The following is a 19,860-nucleotide window of genomic DNA, read 5'->3' as shown; positions in this document are numbered from 1 at the left end:
CGACTAATTGATTGCTAAATCAAAATAAAAATCTGAAAAGTATTTTTAAAGATGTATTAAGCAGTACATCTTTATACCCAAAAAACCTCCCCCTTTATAACACAGAAAAACGCCTGTGATTGGATAAAGCGCAGAATGTTTAGGCCCGGTTTTCTTTGCGCATGCGCAACAATAACTTCCTCTGTCCAGTTGAAGCGGAGACGCAGACAGGGGTACTTTACAAAAACGCACATAAACTGCACAATTATGAGCGCAAACCCCGTGTAGTCTCCGGGCAGAGGTTCAGTAAACACCCAGCAGCAGATAAGAGCCTGGATCAGTTGCATGTGCGTCTAATTCCCAGCAGGCGATGTGGGAAAGCTCTCATCAACATGTAAGTGTGAAATCCGCTGCGGGAGTCAGCCGAGGTGTTTCAGCCCTCTCTGTCTCTGCCTCTCGGCCTGGCTCTCTATTGACAGTTCGTCTATCTCCAGGTTTATATGGAGGTGTTAGTCGGTCCATTGTCCCGCGGCTGCTCTTTTGAAATGCGCTGATGAGCTGACACCGAGCCGGCAGATCCGGACCTGCTATTTGAAGTCTGGGCCCCGCAGTCCCATAAAACCCCTCGGCCTCTCCGCTGGCTCTTTATCTGCTGCATAATGTGAGCGCGCATCCTGAGAGGGAGCCGGCCTGCTCCTAAAAGTTGAATGAAAAGCCTCAGCTATGCATGCATACCTGCCTGTCTGTCTGCCCTGTGTTTATTCCAGGCTACAGGCATCCCATAATATATTTACGAGCGATACTAGGCTGCAAATAACACTGGAAGAAGTACTCAGATTTGATACTTAACTAAAAGTAGCACTAATACATTAGGAATACTAATTAAATGTTACTTAAGTAAAAGTACAAACGTTTAGGTTTAAAGATATTCTGAAAGTACCAAAAGTAAAAGTATTAATTAAGCATGATATCCTAATGTCATCATTTCAGAATAACATACTGTATATAAAATGAGTGCATTATGATTGTTGGTGCATTAATGTGTTCATAGCAGCCGGCAAATGTGAAACCTTTAATTACTCTTCATTTACTGCTGCTGGATATCTTGAAATATGATATAATTATGTAGCAATGTTGATTTATATTCAGTATTAGCTAATAATCTGAATTAATAAAGTTACTAAAGCTGTCAGACGCATGTAGTTGCTTCCAAAATGAAGTCCAAGTATGAAGTAGCATCAAAAGGAAATACTCAAGTAAACTAAAAGTACATAAGAATATTAAGAGTACGTGAGTAAATGTACTTTTTTACAGTTCTCTACCTTAACCTAATAGTTTTTCAGTTGGAATATTATAATTATAGAAGAGAATTGTATAACAAAATAGTAGATTTAAAAATATTAATAAAAGCGCAACAGATTATGACTGAGACAGTATAACAGGCTTAAACAAATAGAAATAAAACAGGAATAAGTTGAATATTTTTTTAAGAAAGGCAGTGTTTTTACATGTATTGTATTTGTTTGTTTTAAAGGGGCAGTGCACATTAGTTGGAAAAGAACTGTATATGAGCCAGAAATCAACAGCTAGTTTTGCCTCTAGTCTTTCAAAGTATTTAAAATGATCTGTTCTCCAAAGCAACATTTCAGGAATATCACTGTGAAACACAATCATGGATAAAGAGTTACACAGAGAAACCTCACACTATAATGTCTAATAAATCCTCTCTGTGGTCTTTGTCATGGGAATCCCAATCACCAAAACCACGAGGCTCTCTGCTGTTCACGTGTAAATTTCAGTTTCAGAGCACTTAGCCTCCTACCTGTCAGCCCGGTAGCTTTGAGTGTTGAAACGCTTTGTGTATTAATGCAGAGAATAGACATGCAGGGTGTGTATTCCACAGTGGGAGCGGGCGGACAGAAATCATTAATACGGAGGTGTGTGTTGAATACTATGCATCGAGCCAACATCAAACAGTAACCGCAGTAGAGATGGTCCTTTCTTTCTTTCTTTAAAACTGATTTAGTGTTTCAATGTTAATGATGTATTTACCTGCATGTACTGTAGGTCTTTGCACTGCAACACATCAGAGTTAGAGCTTCTGTCTTTCCTCTGATGTGAGACAGGGTCCTCCAGGGTTCTCTTTAAGGGGACACTTCCCTTCCTCTAGTGTTGCCCATGCAGATAGTTGATTCATTTGTACAAGATTTGAGATGTCTGTTTGCCTTCAGCCCGATACAATGTAGATTACCTTTGGGTGCTTTCTGGATTGAAAAATAACTGTTACCTGCAACAATCTTTTCCCAACATGTTGGGACTAATCCCAAAATACACTGTCAACAGTATTTAGGACTTTTTAATAGGTAGGAAATAATGGTAAAAATGTTAACTGCTCACACAGATCGACAGGGATATTGTCTCTGGAAAGACATGTTGCTGAATATTTAAGGTCCTTTGTTGTGAGTGCCACAAATAAACCCCAGAAATGAAGTTAAGTGTTTGTGAGGTAGATGCCACCACTAGAGGTGAGTGAGAGAATAGTGTTTGCAGTGGGGAAAGTAATCAATTACTTGTACTCAAGTACTGCACTTTAGTACAAGGTTGCATTACTTGGAATTCAATTGAGTATTTTCTTTCCGTGCCACATTATACTTCTACTCCGCTGCAATATAGATGGAAATATTGAACTTTTACTTCACTTCTTTTATTTTACAGCTTTAGTTACTGGTTACTTTAAAGATCCAGATTTTTACACACAAAAAAGGGGGAACATATGATGTTTTTTCCAACCTTATATGGTTTGAGAAAAAAATAATTAGCAGTAATTTTGCAAATTGTTTTAATACATTTTTGTGTTCAAATATTTCACAGTTCAAGCTTATCATATGTGAAGATTTGGTGCTTTTACTTTGAACTATTTATCCTTTTAAAATGTAAATAACTTAACTTTTACTTCTGATACTTTAAGTATGTTTTCCTGATCATACTTTTACTTAAGTACCATTGTCAATGCAGTACCTTTACTTTACTTTACTTACGTAATGGAGTATTTTTGTATTGTAGTATAAGTACTTCTACTTCATAAGTAAAGAGCCTCTGATTTGTGCTATCCTTTATCATTTGGGTTAACAAATCAGACAGGTATACCCGAAGGAAAGCTGATATGTTTACTCCATCAGAAGCTGCTCATGTTTTCTGGATCAGGGGGCTGCTGCTGTTTGAAGTGGTTGAGTTTAACCAGGTACACAGAGAGCCTGGACCCACTGCTATTGTCTATTGTTAGCTGGAGTGGGGTGTGGGGCTGTTTGCTGTGTGTTGGGGGGGGGGGGGGTAACCTGAGCAGCTACCCATGATTCCTGTCAGTGAACACACACATTCACTACACCCCAAACACGGGATGAGCCCTTTCTTACTGTGTATAGGTGTGTATCTTGGCTTAAGTGTAATCTGATATAATATTCTTATTGATCCCAAACTCGTCACAGCAGCATGTTAAGGCATTGCAAATAATTAGAAAAATATAAAGAGTAGAAAATAATCAAATATAAAATATAAACTTCTCAAAATAGAAAATAATACAAAACTAAAAATTATATATTCACGGGACACCTCCAATCCCCCCTCCCCATTGCTCCCCGGGCGCTGCACAATAGCTGCCCACTGCTCCTAGTACTAGGATGGGTTAAATGCAGAGGACAAATTTCACTGTGTGTGCTCTGCTGTGTGCATGTATGTGACAGTAAAGAGGGTTTCATCCTCCGATTCTATCTATCAGAATCAGTACCAGAAACAGGTTTATTGCCAAGTAGGTTAACACATACGAGGAATTTGACTTGGTGTTATGGTGCATACATATATATACATTAAAAAATTGGGACTCTGATAAAAAACTATCATAAGATCACTAAACATGAAAAATAGAGCAATATTTACATCGAAAGTTGACTGTGAAGATAAAAATCTGTAGACTGTTGAATAAATCTGAATAAAATCCTTTATTTTTCCTGCTTATTAAAACAGCAGATCAATTGAGGAGAATAGACATGCATATTAAGAAATTTAAAAAATGATGCACTGGTTATTAATAACACAATAACAGTTTATTTGTTATAAACACTATACGGGGCCAAATTACGGCTAACACTATTTAAAAGTAGGATCTTTTTTGCATTAAGTGTTGAAGGAATGGCATATTAAATGTAATATCAAATGTTGACTCTGTGTCCTCTCTCCATCAGGCTCCAGGGAAACAGCCTTCACGTACGCCATCAGTGCAGCGGGCGTGGTAAACGCGGTCAGCCGGGCGTGCCGGGAGGGCGAGCTGTCCACCTGTGGCTGCAGCCGCTCCGCCCGACCCCGCGACCTGCCGCGTGATTGGCTCTGGGGAGGCTGCGGCGACAACGTGCATTACGGATACCGATTCGCCCGGGAGTTCGTGGACGCCAGGGAACGAGAGAAGAATTACCCCCGTGGTTCCCCCGAGCACGCCCGGACCCTGATGAACCTGCAGAATAATGAAGCTGGGAGACAGGTACGAGACACACCTTAAGTTTATGTCTTTAAAAAATACATTTAATACTTTTTTGATTTCTGGAGGAACACTTTGTGGAAGGAAGTGAGTGTCTCTACGCTTCTGAACTCCATCCTATAGTATCTGCATGTCTCTAAAGAATGTGTGTGTGTGAGTTAAGGTTGCCTGCCATGGCAGAATTTGTGGGTGAGTGTGAGTGTGAGTGTGAGTGTGTGTGAGAGTGTGTGTGTGAGTGTGTGTGTGAGTGTGTGTGTGTGTGTGTGTGTGTGTGTGTGTGTGTGTGTGTGTGTGTGTGTGTGTGTGTGTGTGTGTGTGTGTGTGTGTGTGTGTGTGTGTGTGTGTGTGTGTGTGTGTGTGTGTGTGTGTAAGTTATTTATTGGGAGTGTCCAAATGGTATAACTGCTAACGCCCTTGGAGTCTGGCTAGGTCACCAGGTCAATGCACATTCCAGTGAAGGAAAACATACATACACACACTCAGTCATAATACACACATTAAAAATTGGGTATCTCCTCGATTAAAGAAATGCTAAGCCTCTCAAGGACTTATGCAAAGGCACCAATCTAAATATTGTGTTTAACAGAGATACATTTTCCTAAAAAAAAGCCAAAAACATAAGAAATTAACAATTGACAATAGATATATAAACAACCAATTAATTGCCATTCCTAAATAAATCCAGCTTCACAATAGACAGAAATATGCTCCGTTGTTTGATGGGATAGGGAGGATGGATCGATAAATGGGTTGCTGAGGGTTTTTGTCCCTCTCTGGTTGCCATACAGCGACCATTAGAAGCTCCAGACCTTGAGCTAAAAGTGTTTGGAAATGCTTTCAGGTGGAGAGAAATGCACTAACGGAGACCTTTCACCTTCAACTAGGTCATACACACACACACACACACACTCACACACGCACACAGACACACATACACGCGCACACACACACACACACACACCTTCCTCGTAAAAGGTCCATTTGCCTGTTCTGGTACACACTGGATCATGAGAATGTGTTTATCTTCAGTTAGAGGAGCTTTGTTTAAGCTGTTTGCAGGACAAAGACTGTGTGCGTGCGTGTGTGTGTGCGCGTGTGTGTGTTTCATCTCAGCTCCGTTTGATTTGTGTGAGAGACAGTGAGCCTGGTTGTGTGTGTGTGTGTGTGTGTGTGTGTGTGTGTGTGTGTGTGTGTGTGTGTCAGGGGTCAAAGGTGATGGTCTGGAGAGGTTGTGTTTCTTCCGAGGGTCCCATTGGGGCTATCGCAGAGTGTATGAGAGAGAAAGATCTACTGCTACAGCCTTTACCTAACACACACACACACACACACACACACACACACACACACACACACACACACATACACACACACACACACACACACACACACACACACACACACACACACACACACACACACACACACACACACACACACTCACACGCACACTCTTTGAATGACTTCTCCTCCTCTCTACTGTTTGATCCCTGGTTTTTATTGTTGCCTGTCTATCGAAACGGAAGAGAGGAGCAGAGAGAGATGAAAAGGGGGAGAGCGGCGCAGAGGAAGACAGTTTCCTCCCTTTTTCTCTCTTTCTCACGTCGACATGCCGGTTTGTTCCTAAGCGGGATTTGTCTTGCTTGGTTGAATAAGGCAAACCGCAGAGCTTTTGTGGAGGTGACAGGGGCGTGCCACTGTGTGTGTGTGTGTGTGTGTGTGTGTGTGTGTGTGTATGTACACTCGGCTTCAATTGATTTGTGTGCAAGGCGGATAACATGGTCGTCTGTGTGTACAAGCGTCTGGAGACAGAGACGCAGGGTGAGGGATGGACCGCCGTCACAGTTCCCCGACTCTCAAAGACCAACACACACACACACACACACACACACACACACACACACACACACACACACACACACACACACACACACATACACACACACACACACACTGCCACCCAGGTTCACTGTCTCCATTTCACACAATCAGACGAGGCAGGTCTTGTCACACAGAGACCAAAACAACTAGTACGTTCCTTGTGAAAAAACAATAACCGGATACTTTTGTGCTGCCTCTGCTCTGAAGCCATCTTTACTCATTACAACAATGGTCAGTCTAAAAAATGTATTTGGGAAATTAATTATGTATGTTTGGATCCAAAGAAAAGTGTGTTTACTGTAAGCGCTTAGTTTTCAAAATCATTTGGTTTCAAAAAATACCAAATGTGTCATGACTTATGATTCATTACTTGGAAAGGGCACAAATCATAAAAAATATTCTCTATGCATAAGGCAAAATGATACAAGTTATGAAGGAAAACATCTGAGCTATAGCTAAACGGACATGTAAGAGAAACATCTGATCCTCAGTTTATTCCAATGGCCTCAAGTTCTTTTCAAAAACAGCCTGAAAATGAAGAAGTTCTTTTAAAAAGTGTTTAACTCTTTGAGTCTTGATCTGAGTGCAGTGAGCAGACAAAGGGGCATCACATCTCTTCATCACAATCACAAAATAGCCTTTAAAATCAGAGCAGCATACAAAACAACACTACTGATAAGGAAAAGAAAAACTCACATCTTTAAGGGAGGAAAAGGATCAAATCCTCAGGGGGGGCATCATGCATTAGATGTTAAATACCCATGTTAGATTTTACAACTTAAGAAATACAAAAAAATTCAAACATTATGAATACGGGAAAGTTTAAATCCATGTTTTAATCCCCGGTTAGTTCCTTTTGATGGTTTAAAAATGGCTAATCCGATCACCAGACCAACATTCAAGTGTGTGAAGGGACTTTCTCTAGAGTTCATCTCTCAGTGAAGCTGCTCTGGTGACCAACAGTAAAACTCTAGCTGCTTTAATAATCTTAACAGCAAGTCACAAAATGGTCTTAAAGATATATTTAATGACAATATTTTTGAGTTTTTAGCTTTCAACCTGAATATGTGTCCCCTCCTCTTTAATCCCCATTCACTGCTCATCCTGTCTAACAGCCGGGTGGGCTATTTTCTCTATATCTACCCCATACTGGTACTATCACACACACACACACACACACACACACACACACACACACACACACACACACACACACACACACACACACACACACACACACACACACACACACACACACACACACACACACACACACACGGCTCCTAACCCTTAACCCTGTCTGAGCAGAATCTATTGTGCCTGACACAGGGACCGTGTCTCTACCACGGATGACTGAACGTGGGTGTGTGTGTTTTCATCAGGTCCAGTGTCACTGCACCCAGCCGACACGACCAACCAAATAGCTCAGTATGATGCAGGACACACACACACACACACACACACACACACACACACACACACACACACACACACACACACACACACACACACACACACACACACACACACACACACACACACACACACACACACACACACACACACACGTATGCATGGTTTGCTTTTCACAGCAGGAGGTGAATGGCAGCTTGTATTATGATTCAAATAAATATTAATAAGATGCGTCTATAGTACAATTCAGAGGATAGATAGATAGATACTTTATACATCCTAAATTAAGAAATGATTTAGTTACAGCAGCAGTGTGTTCAGACATTAAAATATTTAAAAGGTGGAATAAAGTATAAACATTATAAAATGGAAAAATAAATAATAGTAGTTTTAGAAAATGCGGAATTCATGAATAACGTGTAACAAAACTTAGATACAAATGGAAAAAATAAAACCAGATAAAACATAAGTAGGCTACATAGAGAAAAGATATGATTGCTAAATAGCTAATGCACCATATCTCAGGCTCGAAACCTCCCACTGATTCTGGCCTCACTCATATCCTCAAATTGTTATCCACAGTTTTGGGCCATAAATATTACAAGGGTTGCAATCCTACCTTCCTAGTTTTAGTGGTTCTGACCCTCTTCTCAACCCCACAGTGGGGGATCTGAGGCAGGAGGATTTCCCCCAGCCATGTATGTGTGTATGCAACCAAGTGTAACCCACCTACTCCTCTCTCACTGTGCAAAGAGGACATACTTTCTTTGATAACGTTCAAAGAAATGTACAGCTCCGAGACCACTCCAAATCTTTATCTCTGCATGTACGGCAGCCATTCCAGTGTCTGTTGAATTCCAACTCAGAGAAATGTTGTCAGTAGTTTATAGAATACAATCAAATAAAATAAATAATAATTTGACTAAAACAGATACCTATAAATAATAAAACCAGAGAGAATGACAATGCTGAAGTGGTCTTCATTTTTTCCGGGTTATGTTAACGTTAAATTCTAAATGTTGGTCAAAATATCCAAACCAGAAGCACAAACGTTTGAACCGAGGCTCTACAGAATGTCATTGTCCCCTGCTCTCTGTCTGAGGGGGTCAGCGGGGTCGAGTCACGGGATTGGAGGGTGCCGAGTGCTATGCCTGCTGGGTAGTAAAGTAGAGGGTGAGCAGGGGTGGGAGGTGGGGGTCGGGGGTGTTCGGGATGCAGGGGTTAACAGAGGTGAGAAGGTAATTGAGATCAGGCAATGTGAGGAGTGATGGCTTTCATTTGTGCGAGGAATCAGAAAAAAAACTGAATCAGCAAGCATGCTGGGAGTTTGCTGCAAACAGGAAACAAAGCACAATGCATGATTAGTGACATGGTATAAAGTGTGTGTGTGTGTGTGTGTGTGTGTGTGTGTGTGTGTGTGTGTGTGTGTGTGTGTGTGTGTGTGTGTGTGTGTGTGTGTGTGTGTGTGTGTGTGTGTGTGTGTGTGTGTGTGTGTGTGTGTGTGTGTGTGTGTGTGTGTGTGTGTGTGTGTGTGTGTGTGTGTGTGTGTGTGTGTGGAGGAGGGGTGTGTTTATTGGATGCTGGCTGACTGGCCTGGCGGAGCTGCAGGGGTGTGAATGGCTCCCTCTAAAGTCCACCGCCGCCACGGCCATAAATCTTGTATTTCCTGTTCTGTTTTCTCAGCATACACATATGTATAAAACCATTCATTATGCTGAGAGCCCGCCAAACAGCTTCCAAACTGGTGAAGTAAAGAAAAAGCAGGAAGATAATTGCTAAAATATGAATATTTTGAGATATCTTTGGGTTAAAATAAGGGTTTTGTTTTAAATCAGTTCAAATTATGCCTTTATTTACATTTTGTAGACAGTTAGCTGGTGTTCCTGGTGAAAAATAATAAAATCTAGAATTCGAGTGTCATGAAAAAAAGAGCAGGAAAGTGGTCATAGTCCGTAGGCTTTGTTATTTGACTGACTGAACAGCCAGACTAATTATATGTCATCCCTGTCTTTAAAGGGAGCTGTGTGGGAAAGTGGATTTTACACAGAGCCGTGTTTCCTGTGGTTAGCAGTAACCCGTCTATTCTCAGTCTGCTGTTTGTTTTACTTTGGTGGAGTAGTATTGACAGCTGAGGTGCACAAAATCGTTTATTTGTTTTTCTTTGCTTTGCACTTTTCACTTTTGGTCATCTACTGTATTTCACCTCTCATTTTAACTGGAGGGGGTTTTGCATCAGTGCACAGTGGTGACAGAGAGCCGGAGACAGGAGTATTTCTACATTTGTTGCAGAATGAGGCTAATTTTGGAGGAATGTCCCTGAGGAGGAGTAGCAGGGCATGGATAAAGTGCACAGCTGGCACATCTACACGGTGTCGCTCCTTTGACCCAATAACCACATATATTTTCCTACAATTTAATGTTCGAGCAGTTGCCTCAAACAATTGTGAAAATTACCAAAAGCTGCTGTTCATTAATTAAAACTATATAAGCTTGAGTGTTAAAATATCCACACGTTGTTGAGCACATTTATTCTGCATTACTTAGTATCCACCCGGACCCAATTAATTTTCTTTTATATACGTTCACATTATAACTTTTATCATTTGGATTGCACATTGATTGCAAATTGGATGCTCCTCTGTTGCCCTTCCAGAGGTTTTACAGTTTATTCTCGTTAATTATAGGGTTTCTTTGGGAGTTTTGGGGTTTCATATGCTGTTCCCACTGTAAAGTCCCCTGAGACACATGAGTCATCTTTGATACTGGACTGGATGAATAAAGTGTGACTGAGAGTGATTTCACAGGTTGACCTCTAGAGGGCAGCATTTCATATTGTACACAAACATTGTGTACTATAGTACTAAACATGAAAACGGTATTTAACAAAAAATATAAACATATCACCTTTGCCTTGCAAAAATAAAATAAACATTAAATAATAATAACAATATAATAAGTCCTGACACTCGTAGATAATGTGTGTGTGTCGGTTAACTTACATTCTATAAAGATGACACATAATATTTAAACAATAAAACATGGAATAAATTTAGCAGTCTTTTAGTCAAATATCCCTAAAATGATCGCATTATAAATCAATGGAGGCCAAATGGAGTGTTTTATAGACATATTGTCCTTAGTGGCAGTTAAACCGTCTAATTTGATTAACTTTTCTTCACAGTAGCCCATAAATTGTATGTTGTCTTTTTACTTTAAAGCAATCATTTTATTTTTAAGGAAGTCAAAATCAAACAGGAAAAGTGGCTTTTTATTTCCCTTTTTATAGTCAGCAAGCTGAAACCCATGCTGAAACGTCTCTTTCTGACCCTAAAAGCATGTTTGACCTGGAGCACGGACATTTAAATTGAATCTGTGTAGTAGGAATATGAAAGATAGTGATTGAATGAGGTCTAAAGAAATGTATCTAACATCTTGTCTTTTTCTCTCACCTCCCTAGGCGGCTTATAATCTCGCCAATGTGGCCTGTAAGTGTCACGGCGTCTCTGGCTCCTGCAGTCTGAAGACCTGCTGGCTCCAACTGGCCGACTTCAGAAGTGTTGGAGAGTTCCTGAAGGAGAAGTACGACAGCGCAGCGGCCATGCGCATCGGACGGAAGGTAATCCACTCATACACAGCAGATAAGGTCATTAACCCCGAAGGAATGATCAGAAATCTCACACAAATTGTCTATTCCACTTCTAATAGGGCAAGCTGGAGCTGGTAGAGAAGCGCTTCAACACCCCCGGCCCAGAGGATCTGGTCTACACCGACCCCAGCCCGGACTACTGCCTCCGCAACGAGACCACGGGCTCCCTGGGCACGCAGGGCCGCCTCTGCAACAAGACCTCGGAGGGCATGGACGGCTGCGAGCTCATGTGCTGCGGCAGAGGCTACGACCAGTTCAAGATCTACAAGCACGAGCGCTGCCACTGCAAGTTCCACTGGTGCTGCTACGTCAAGTGCAAGCGCTGCACCACGCTCGTCGACCAGTTTGTGTGTAAATAGCACACAAGCGGACTGGAAGGGAGGGAGGATGGAGGGAGAGAAAATTTGAATTTTCAGGGTTTTGTTCAGGATAAGTTAAGACTTAAGAGCCATTTTTTCCATCTCTGCTCCATTTATGTCACCTGCTGTCTTCCATCTAGAGAAACATCTGCATAACAGCTGTGTGTGTCTGTGACGGGCACAATGATGCATGGATACAGTAGATGGGGATAGATGGAAAGGTGGACAAAAGAAGGAAGCACAGAAGGATGTGATTTGTTCCTCGCTTTTTGAACAACTTTTATTATATCAACTGTTTCCACCCCTCCATCTTTACGTCTTCCTTCTATATAATATCCTGATCATGACCCTGAATGAAGGAGGAAAGAAAAGAAGGACATAAACAAAATGGATGAAGGACATAAAGGATAAATGGACACCTATGACCAGTGTGATAACAGATGAAATAAATATATAAATAAATAGTAAATAAATATACAACTCTGATTGTTATTTAAAGAGACTCAAACGAACATCCGGCACACTTTGGACCCATAAATCTCACCAGTTCAGGGATCATCAAGGTCCTCTTGGAGTCTGAAGCCATCTGAGTGCTGAGCGGTGTCCTCGTCCAGGAACTTTGAGCCTGCAAGAGAACTTCCTGCATACGTGAGTCGTGCTGATGTCGGGGAAACACGCTCACAGAGAACACCGGAACTGTCCAGACCGAGACGAGTGGAGGGAATAAAGAAGGACTTTATGATGATTTTCAACCAAATGCAGCAGAACTTAACCTCCTGTCAAAAAGGACTTCATCTGTTGGAGCATATTTCCAGCTCCTGTGAGCTGACAGGGTAACGAGGCTCGCCGGCTGCAGGCATCTTGGCTCGGCGAACGTTTAAACAAGCGTCCTTCATCTGACAGTGAAGTGAGCGAGGCCTCCATCAGTGAGATTAATGTGCTCTCTCTGCCTTAATGAACCCGCACTAAGAGACACTGCCAGAGGACCTCTTCATCTCGTGTTGTTATGTCAACAAAAAAGCCCTGTGTTGACCACTCTCCGGCTGCCTCGCCACCGGTTTAAGATCTTATAATTCTGTATTACCATGAATTTTGCAAGAATATTTTAATTGTATAATCTAATCCAATCAATAGCAACCATGAAGATGACAGAGTGGACTGAACATGCTGAGGCAACATGAATGTGTGAGCGTGGAACAAACAGAAAGACTGCAATTTATTACTACTTTTAAAGAGGTAGTGGATCAGAGAAGAAGGTATATTTTATTATTGTTTCATTTTCTGTTTTCTATGTTTTATACCTGAGTATTATTGTGTATTCTTTTGATAAACTAGTCTTCGACAACAAAGCTTTGTGCTGTTCTTGAGTCTGATCCCGGCCGGCGTTCATCACACACGACAGACACGTCTTTGTCACTTCCAGGCTGTTTTGGAAAATGATGCTGCAGTTGCTAAGAGGAGAAGTTATACTGGATTACAGTAGTGCCATTCACAACGACGCTGGCCAGATTACAAATGGAAAAAAAGTATCAATGCCTACAAATAATAGAAAATGTCACATATTAAAAATGGACTAAAGAATTCTAGTCTGAAGCACTGGCTTAATCTCGCTAATAGTAGTTAGTAAGGTAATATACATTATTTCTGAAGTAAAATATGATGAGATATGGTGACAAGTGTGCAGAACTGGGTTTTACAAACAAACCTTAACTGAATTTGATAAATGGCCTCAGAATTGTATTGCATCACATTTATATAATTATTAAATGTAGCAACAACAGCAGTAATAACATTTAGTTGTAAGCCAAGAAAACTGAAAATTCTTAGCTCAAGATTAAGGAGGCCATATCCTTCTCATTTCCAGCTTCATATCAGTATGTAGTGTCTCTCCTTTAAAGAATCCTCTCCTAGTGTCTCTACTTTAAAGAGTCCTCTCCTGCTGATGTTCAGGTGTATATCAGTATGTAATGTCTCTACTTTAAAGAGTCCTCTCCTGCTGATGTTCAGGTATATATCAGTATGTAGTGTCTCTACTTTAAAGAGTCCTCTCCTGCTGATGTTCAGGTGTATATCAATGTGTAGCGTCTCTACTTTAAAGAGTCCTCTCCTGCTGATGTTCAGGTGTATATCAGTATGTAGTGTCTCTACTTTAAAGAGTCCTCTCCTGCTGATGTTCAGGTGTATATCAGTATGTAGTGTCTCTACTTTAAAGAGTCCTCTCCTGCTGATGTTCAGGTGTATATCAGTATGTAGTGTCTCTACTTTAAAGAGTCCTCTCCTGCTGATGTTCAGGTGTATATCAGTATGTAGTGTCTCTACTTTAAAGAGTCCTCTCCTGCTGATGTTCAGGTGTATATCAGTATGTAGTGTCTCTACTTTAAAGAGTCCTCTCCTGCTGATGTTCAGGTGTATATCAGTATGTAGAGTCTCTACTTTAAAGAGTCCTCTCCTGCTGATGTTCAGGTGTATATCAGTATGTAGTGTCTCTACTTTAAAGAGTCCTCTCCTGCTGATGTTCAGGTGTATATCAGTATGTAGTGTCTCTACTTTAAAGAGTCCTCTCCTGCTGATGTTCAGGTGTATATCAGTATGTAGTGTCTCTACTTTAAAGAGTCCTCTCCTGCTGATGTTCAGGTGTATATCAGTATGTAGTGTCTCTACTTTAAAGAGTCCTCTCTGCTGATGTTCAGGTGTATATCAGTATGTAGTGTCTCTACTTTAAAGAGTCCTCTCCTGCTGATGTTCAGGTGTATATCAGTATGTAGTGTCTCTACTTTAAAGAGTCCTCTCCTGCTGATGTTCAGGTGTATATCAGTATGTAGTGTCTCTACTTTAAAGAGTCCTCTCCTGCTGATGTTCAGGTGTATATCAGTATGTAGTGTCTCTACTTTAAAGAGTCCTCTCCTGCTGATGTTCAGGTGTATATCAGTATGTAGTGTCTCTACTTTAAAGAGTCCTCTCCTGCTGATGTTCAGGTGTACATCAGTATATAGTGTCTCTACTTTAAAGAGTCCTCTCCTGCTGATGTTCAGGTGTATATCAGTATGTAGTGTCTCTACTTTAAAGAGTCCTCTCCTGCTGATGTTCAGGTGTATATCAGTATGTAGTGTCTCTACTTTAAAGAGTCCTCTCCTGCTGATGTTCAGGTGTATATCAGTATGTAGTGTCTCTACTTTAAAGAGTCCTCTCCTGCTGATGTTCAGGTGTATATCAGTATGTACTGTCTCTACTTTAAAGAGTCCTCTCCTGCTGATGTTCAGGTGTATCTCAGTATGTAGTGTCTCTACTTTAAAGAGTCCTCTCCTGCTGATGTTCAGGTGTATATCAGTATGTAGTGTCTCTACTTTAAAGGGTCCTCTCCTGCTGATGTTCAGGTGTATATCAGTATGTTGTGTCTCTCCTGGGACATGTCTCCATTCTTTAATGTTCAAAAAGCTCTTTATGTTTCTCATACTGCCTGTGCTGCAGCACCTCTTTTCACCCTCCGTCTGAAACCAGAGCACCAGATGTTCTTGAAGTAAACAAAGGAGTCCAATGGAAGTGTTTCAGGCTGAGGGAACACAGGGATTTTAGCCTCTGCTGACCATTTACATGCACTAAAACCTATACAACACACTACGAGAGAGGGGATAACCTCAACAAGCCGAATAGGGCCTCTTTAATTCAAAAATAGTGTCATGACGTATATAATTTTCTCAAGAGCAGGATTAAAGATCCTTTGTTCATCTTGACATCACATTTGGCTCACGATCCCTTCATTGTGATTACATTTCCTTTGAAGCAAATCACCATCCATTAATCTTGATAATGTCAAGAGCTAAATGTTGCTAAATGTGTTCCCCCTCTTCCATTTATCATTCCTGCTCATTGTGTCCATCCTCTTTGATACATCTCTATTTTCTCACACCTCCCGGAGATCTTTGACCCCATCAAATGGACCAACAGCTTTCTGCTCATTGTATTCTCACCTGCTCTCGTCCATATGTTTAAACTCTCTTGTGGTTTCCCAACGCCACAAGCAGTGCGACTTCCTCTATAACTCTATGAAATGCTCCAGCAGCTCTGTTAACTACACCTTTGACACCTTGAATGTAAAGCGCACAGTCATGATTACACAGGTGTATACTGTGACCAACATCCTATTACTTTTAACTGCTCATAATTGGATTAGACGACTGAGCAGAGCAGCATAACGACCTGAGGTACTGTCTCTATCCGGGTAATCCTCTCCCATGATAAAGGTGTACACAGAAATACTTGATTTGTGTGTAAACTAATGATTGTTTGTGTGTCTGATTGTTGTTTTTGTCAGATGTAGAGTGAAAGCATCCTGCTGGTGTCTCTAATCCTTCTCACCTGACAGCCATCTGCTGCGTGATGCTGCTAATTTCATTGTGCTCGTCTCTGTAACAAAAGACGAACACAGTAATAAAAATACATGTTCATTCAGCCACCTCCATCACCTTGAAGTTAAACATGTCTCCTCAGGTGTTTGAAAGTGTTGTCCTGCAGCTTCGACTTTATTATAAATATTCTCTTATCTTTCTTTTTACAGCTTTGACTCTCAGCGAAGCAGTCGAGCAGGATGAAAAATGTAGCCGCAGGTCTGTTTAAAAGCCAAAGGTGCGTGTGCATCTGTGTGTAAACCAGCCTGAGGCACCAGTAGAGCTTAAGGGAGAGTCCTGATCTGACCTGCTGGTTCTCACCTGCAGGACTGTTTAGTGTTCTGCCAGCTGCTTAATAATGAAGCCAAAGCTGCTTAGTGGCATGAATTGGCTTTTTTGTAAATTACTGCTTGACGACATCTTTTCTGATTTCTGTGCAGTTTTTTGGCATTGAGCAATGTGCCTCTACAGCAAGCTCCCCCCATATGTTACAGCAGGAGAGGAGCAGCTCCCTGTGTGTCCAGTAGGGGGAAACAACAACATTAGATAGATAGAATCGGAGGATGAAACCCTCTTTATTAGTCACATACATGCACACAGCAGAGCACACACAGTGAAATTGGTCCTCTGCATTTAACCCATCCTAGTACTAGGAGCAGTGGGCAGCTATCGTGCAGCGCCCGGGGAAGACTGGATGTTGCCCAATATGAACTATTTGAGTGTAAATATGTAAGGGTGTCACTGGGGTCAAGCATCTAACTTTCTTTTTTCTTTCTGTTCTGTCTTCTTTGAAACACAGAGCTCAAAGAGCCAGTCAATCCCAGAAGCTCTGCCACTTATGTGTAAGCTCATTCATCCATATGCTTCCACAAGTTGTGGCTGGAGGAGAAAGGACAGCTCAGTTACAGTATAGCAGAATAATTCATCTCAATTCTATAATTGTTGGGGTGAGGCTGTAGATTCAGTTTATGTACTGTGAGTTAAAAGTTGAATACTCACATCAGCGCCACTTTATTCACAGTAATAATGTGTTTTGCAGTTTATCATCCCTCTCTCTGGAGAGATCACACAGGTTGCAGATTAGACTAATATATACCACAATCCTATTTTCAACATGTTTAGGGGTCATCAAAAGTGTGTTAATGGCTTTAGTTTGATCTCATGATAAATGTGACTGTTCATTTAACCATTCAGGGTTTCTTTCCGTTGAAAAACAGTTGCTCATGCAAACTACAAAATGAAAATGTTAACCATCATCTTCACCTTCGAACGAAATCCATTAATGGCGCTTACATCAAACCACTTTAGAGAATTCAGAGCAGCGACTAGAAAAAGGTTATTAAAATTAAAGTGACACCAAATCTCAGAGTCACTCCAGGCTTAATGAAAAGTTTAGCATCATTTCTGAATCATTACACGCAGTAAGTAGCAAGTCAACACTGAGCACTCATGAAGATGTTCTTGTTTTTAAGCAATATACAATTTCCTGGACTGTATTAATAATATTAGCTAAGAAATATTTTGTTCTCCATGTTATATGGCAGGGGTTTTCAACCGGTGGTCCGCGGACCCCTGGTGGTCCGCGGCGGCATTGCATGTGGTCCGTGACAAGAGCCTATGTTGATCAGTTCACCATTGTTTTTTTTTAATATAAATTCGCTTTGATATTTCAACACATTTCCAGAATACCGTTACATATCGTGAAAAATATGTTTAAAATAATATAAAGGAAATTCAAGCTGACAGAATGTAGCCTTGCGCCTATCCAGTCTATGGTAGCCTGTGATTCGCTAATGGTAATGAGTTGCGTCGCTAACCTCACTTATTATTCATTACGTACAGTCTTGCGAGCAAAGTTGACACACATTTATAAGCATAGCCGACGAGAGTATTTTAAGATAGGTTGTAGTACAGCAAACATTTGTTACATATGTACTAGTCTAGCTATATATCTAGCACCAATGGATCGTTTTGTAGTGAGGAAAGTGCCAGAGGGACAGGCTGCCATGACAGAGGGTCAGGCTGCCACGACAGAGGGACAGGCCGCCACGATAGGGCAAGGACAGGCTTCCGAAGCGTCAACTTCGCAAAAAAGACGAAAAAGAAAATACAATGAGGAATATGTTAAATATGGATTCACAGTGACGACAGACAGAGCAGGAGAGGAGGTACCACTGTGTTTCGTATGTTCAACAATTCTCTGTAATGAAGCTATGAAGCCGTCGAAACTTACGCGGCATATGGAGACGCATCACGTCCACTTGAAGGCCAAACCCGTTGAGTACATGCAACAGATGTTGCGTGATTTCAAAGGACAGCAGGCTACCATGAGGAAGAGTGCAAAAATAAATGAAAACGCACTGAAAGCATCGTATCTGGTCGCTCTCAGGGTTGCAAAAAGTAAGAAGCCCCATACCATTGCAGAGCAGCTTATATTGCCAGCAGCATAGATATGTGCAGAGCTATGGTAAGCGAAGAATGTGCCAACAAATTAAAAACTATTCCGTTGTCAGACAACACAATCGGAAGACGAATTGGGGAAATGGCAAATGATGTCAAAGACCAGCTGATGGCAAAACTTCAGACAGTTCTGTTTTCCCTTCAAATCGACGAGACGACAGATGTTACTAATGATGCGCAACTGTTAACATTTGTGCGATACGAGGACAGTGGCACTATGTGCGAGGAATTTCTTTTTTGCAAACCACTGCCCGGGCGAACTACCGGTGTAGAAATATTTAAAGCACTGGACGATTTTTTCACGGAGCACAATATCTCGTGGCAGAGGTGCGTTGCATTATGCAGCGATGGGGCCCGAGCCATGAGTGGCAGCAAGACTGGACTGTTTGCGCATGTAAGGAGGGTGGCTCCGGGGGTAATTTGGACACACTGCCTGATTCATAGAGAGGCTCTCGCCTCCAAAGATCTCAGTGTTGAGCTCAGTGGTGTGTTTGATGTCGTTGTCAAGACGGTCAACTTCATAAAACGAAACGCATTGAATACACGCCTGTTTTCATCCCTATGCCATGACTTGGGAAGTGAACACAGCTCTCTCCTTTATCATTCAGAGGTGCGTTGGCTGTCTCGCGGCGCTGTGCTCGCCCGTGTGTTTGAACTACGCGGAGCTATCTACGAGTTCTTGTGCGAGAAGCATTCTGATCTGGCTTCCAATTTCAACGATAGTTACTGGTTAACTAAGCTGGCGTACCTCACAGATGTTTTTGCAGAGCTGAACAAGTTGAACAGCTCCATGCAAGGGAGAGATGCAAACGTCATGCAGCTCTACGAGAAGCTCGACGCATTTGTGAAAAAAATGTCAAAGTGGATCGAACGAGTGGAGAGCAATAACTTGGCGATGTTTCCTTCAGTTGAGGAATACCCTGACAGCACTGACATCAACGACACTATATGTGAGCATTTGAGGAAGCTTGTGCGTCAATTCGCAAAGTACTTCACTGATTCGGAAGAGTGGCGCCGTGACAGCAAGTGGATCCTGCTCCCATTCAGTGACGATGCATCAGTAGGGTCAAGTCTGACGGCTGTGGAAGAGGATAAGCTGATTGAGATGTCCACAGACTCTGTCAGGAGGCATATGTACGACACACAGCCCCTTGTTAAATTCTGGATAAGTTGCCAGACAGAATTTCCACAGCTTGCTGCAAAAGCAATGAG

The 19,860-nt window shown here is 41.6% G+C and overlaps 1 protein-coding gene across 3 annotated transcripts in view; it reads left to right on the top strand.

Annotated features, from left to right (window-relative positions):
* Window positions 1-13,152, top strand: part of wnt5b (wingless-type MMTV integration site family, member 5b) — an 83,417-nt gene extending 70,265 nt beyond the window's left edge. For all 3 annotated transcript variants that reach the window (XM_063906008.1, XM_063906009.1, XM_063906010.1), the window contains 3 exons: window positions 4,218-4,510; window positions 11,256-11,414; window positions 11,504-13,152. In XM_063906008.1, the coding sequence (XP_063762078.1) occupies window positions 4,218-4,510; window positions 11,256-11,414; window positions 11,504-11,803 (752 nt within the window). In that variant the 3' untranslated portion in view covers window positions 11,804-13,152. The remainder of the gene's footprint in view (window positions 1-4,217; window positions 4,511-11,255; window positions 11,415-11,503) is intronic.
* Window positions 13,153-19,860: the final 6,708 nt, after the last annotated feature.

The sequence above is a fragment of the Eleginops maclovinus genome, chromosome 17, assembly GCF_036324505.1.
Source record: "Eleginops maclovinus isolate JMC-PN-2008 ecotype Puerto Natales chromosome 17, JC_Emac_rtc_rv5, whole genome shotgun sequence".
Lineage (NCBI taxonomy): Eukaryota > Metazoa > Chordata > Actinopteri > Perciformes > Eleginopidae > Eleginops > Eleginops maclovinus.
This window is presented reverse-complemented; position numbering and strand designations above follow the sequence as displayed.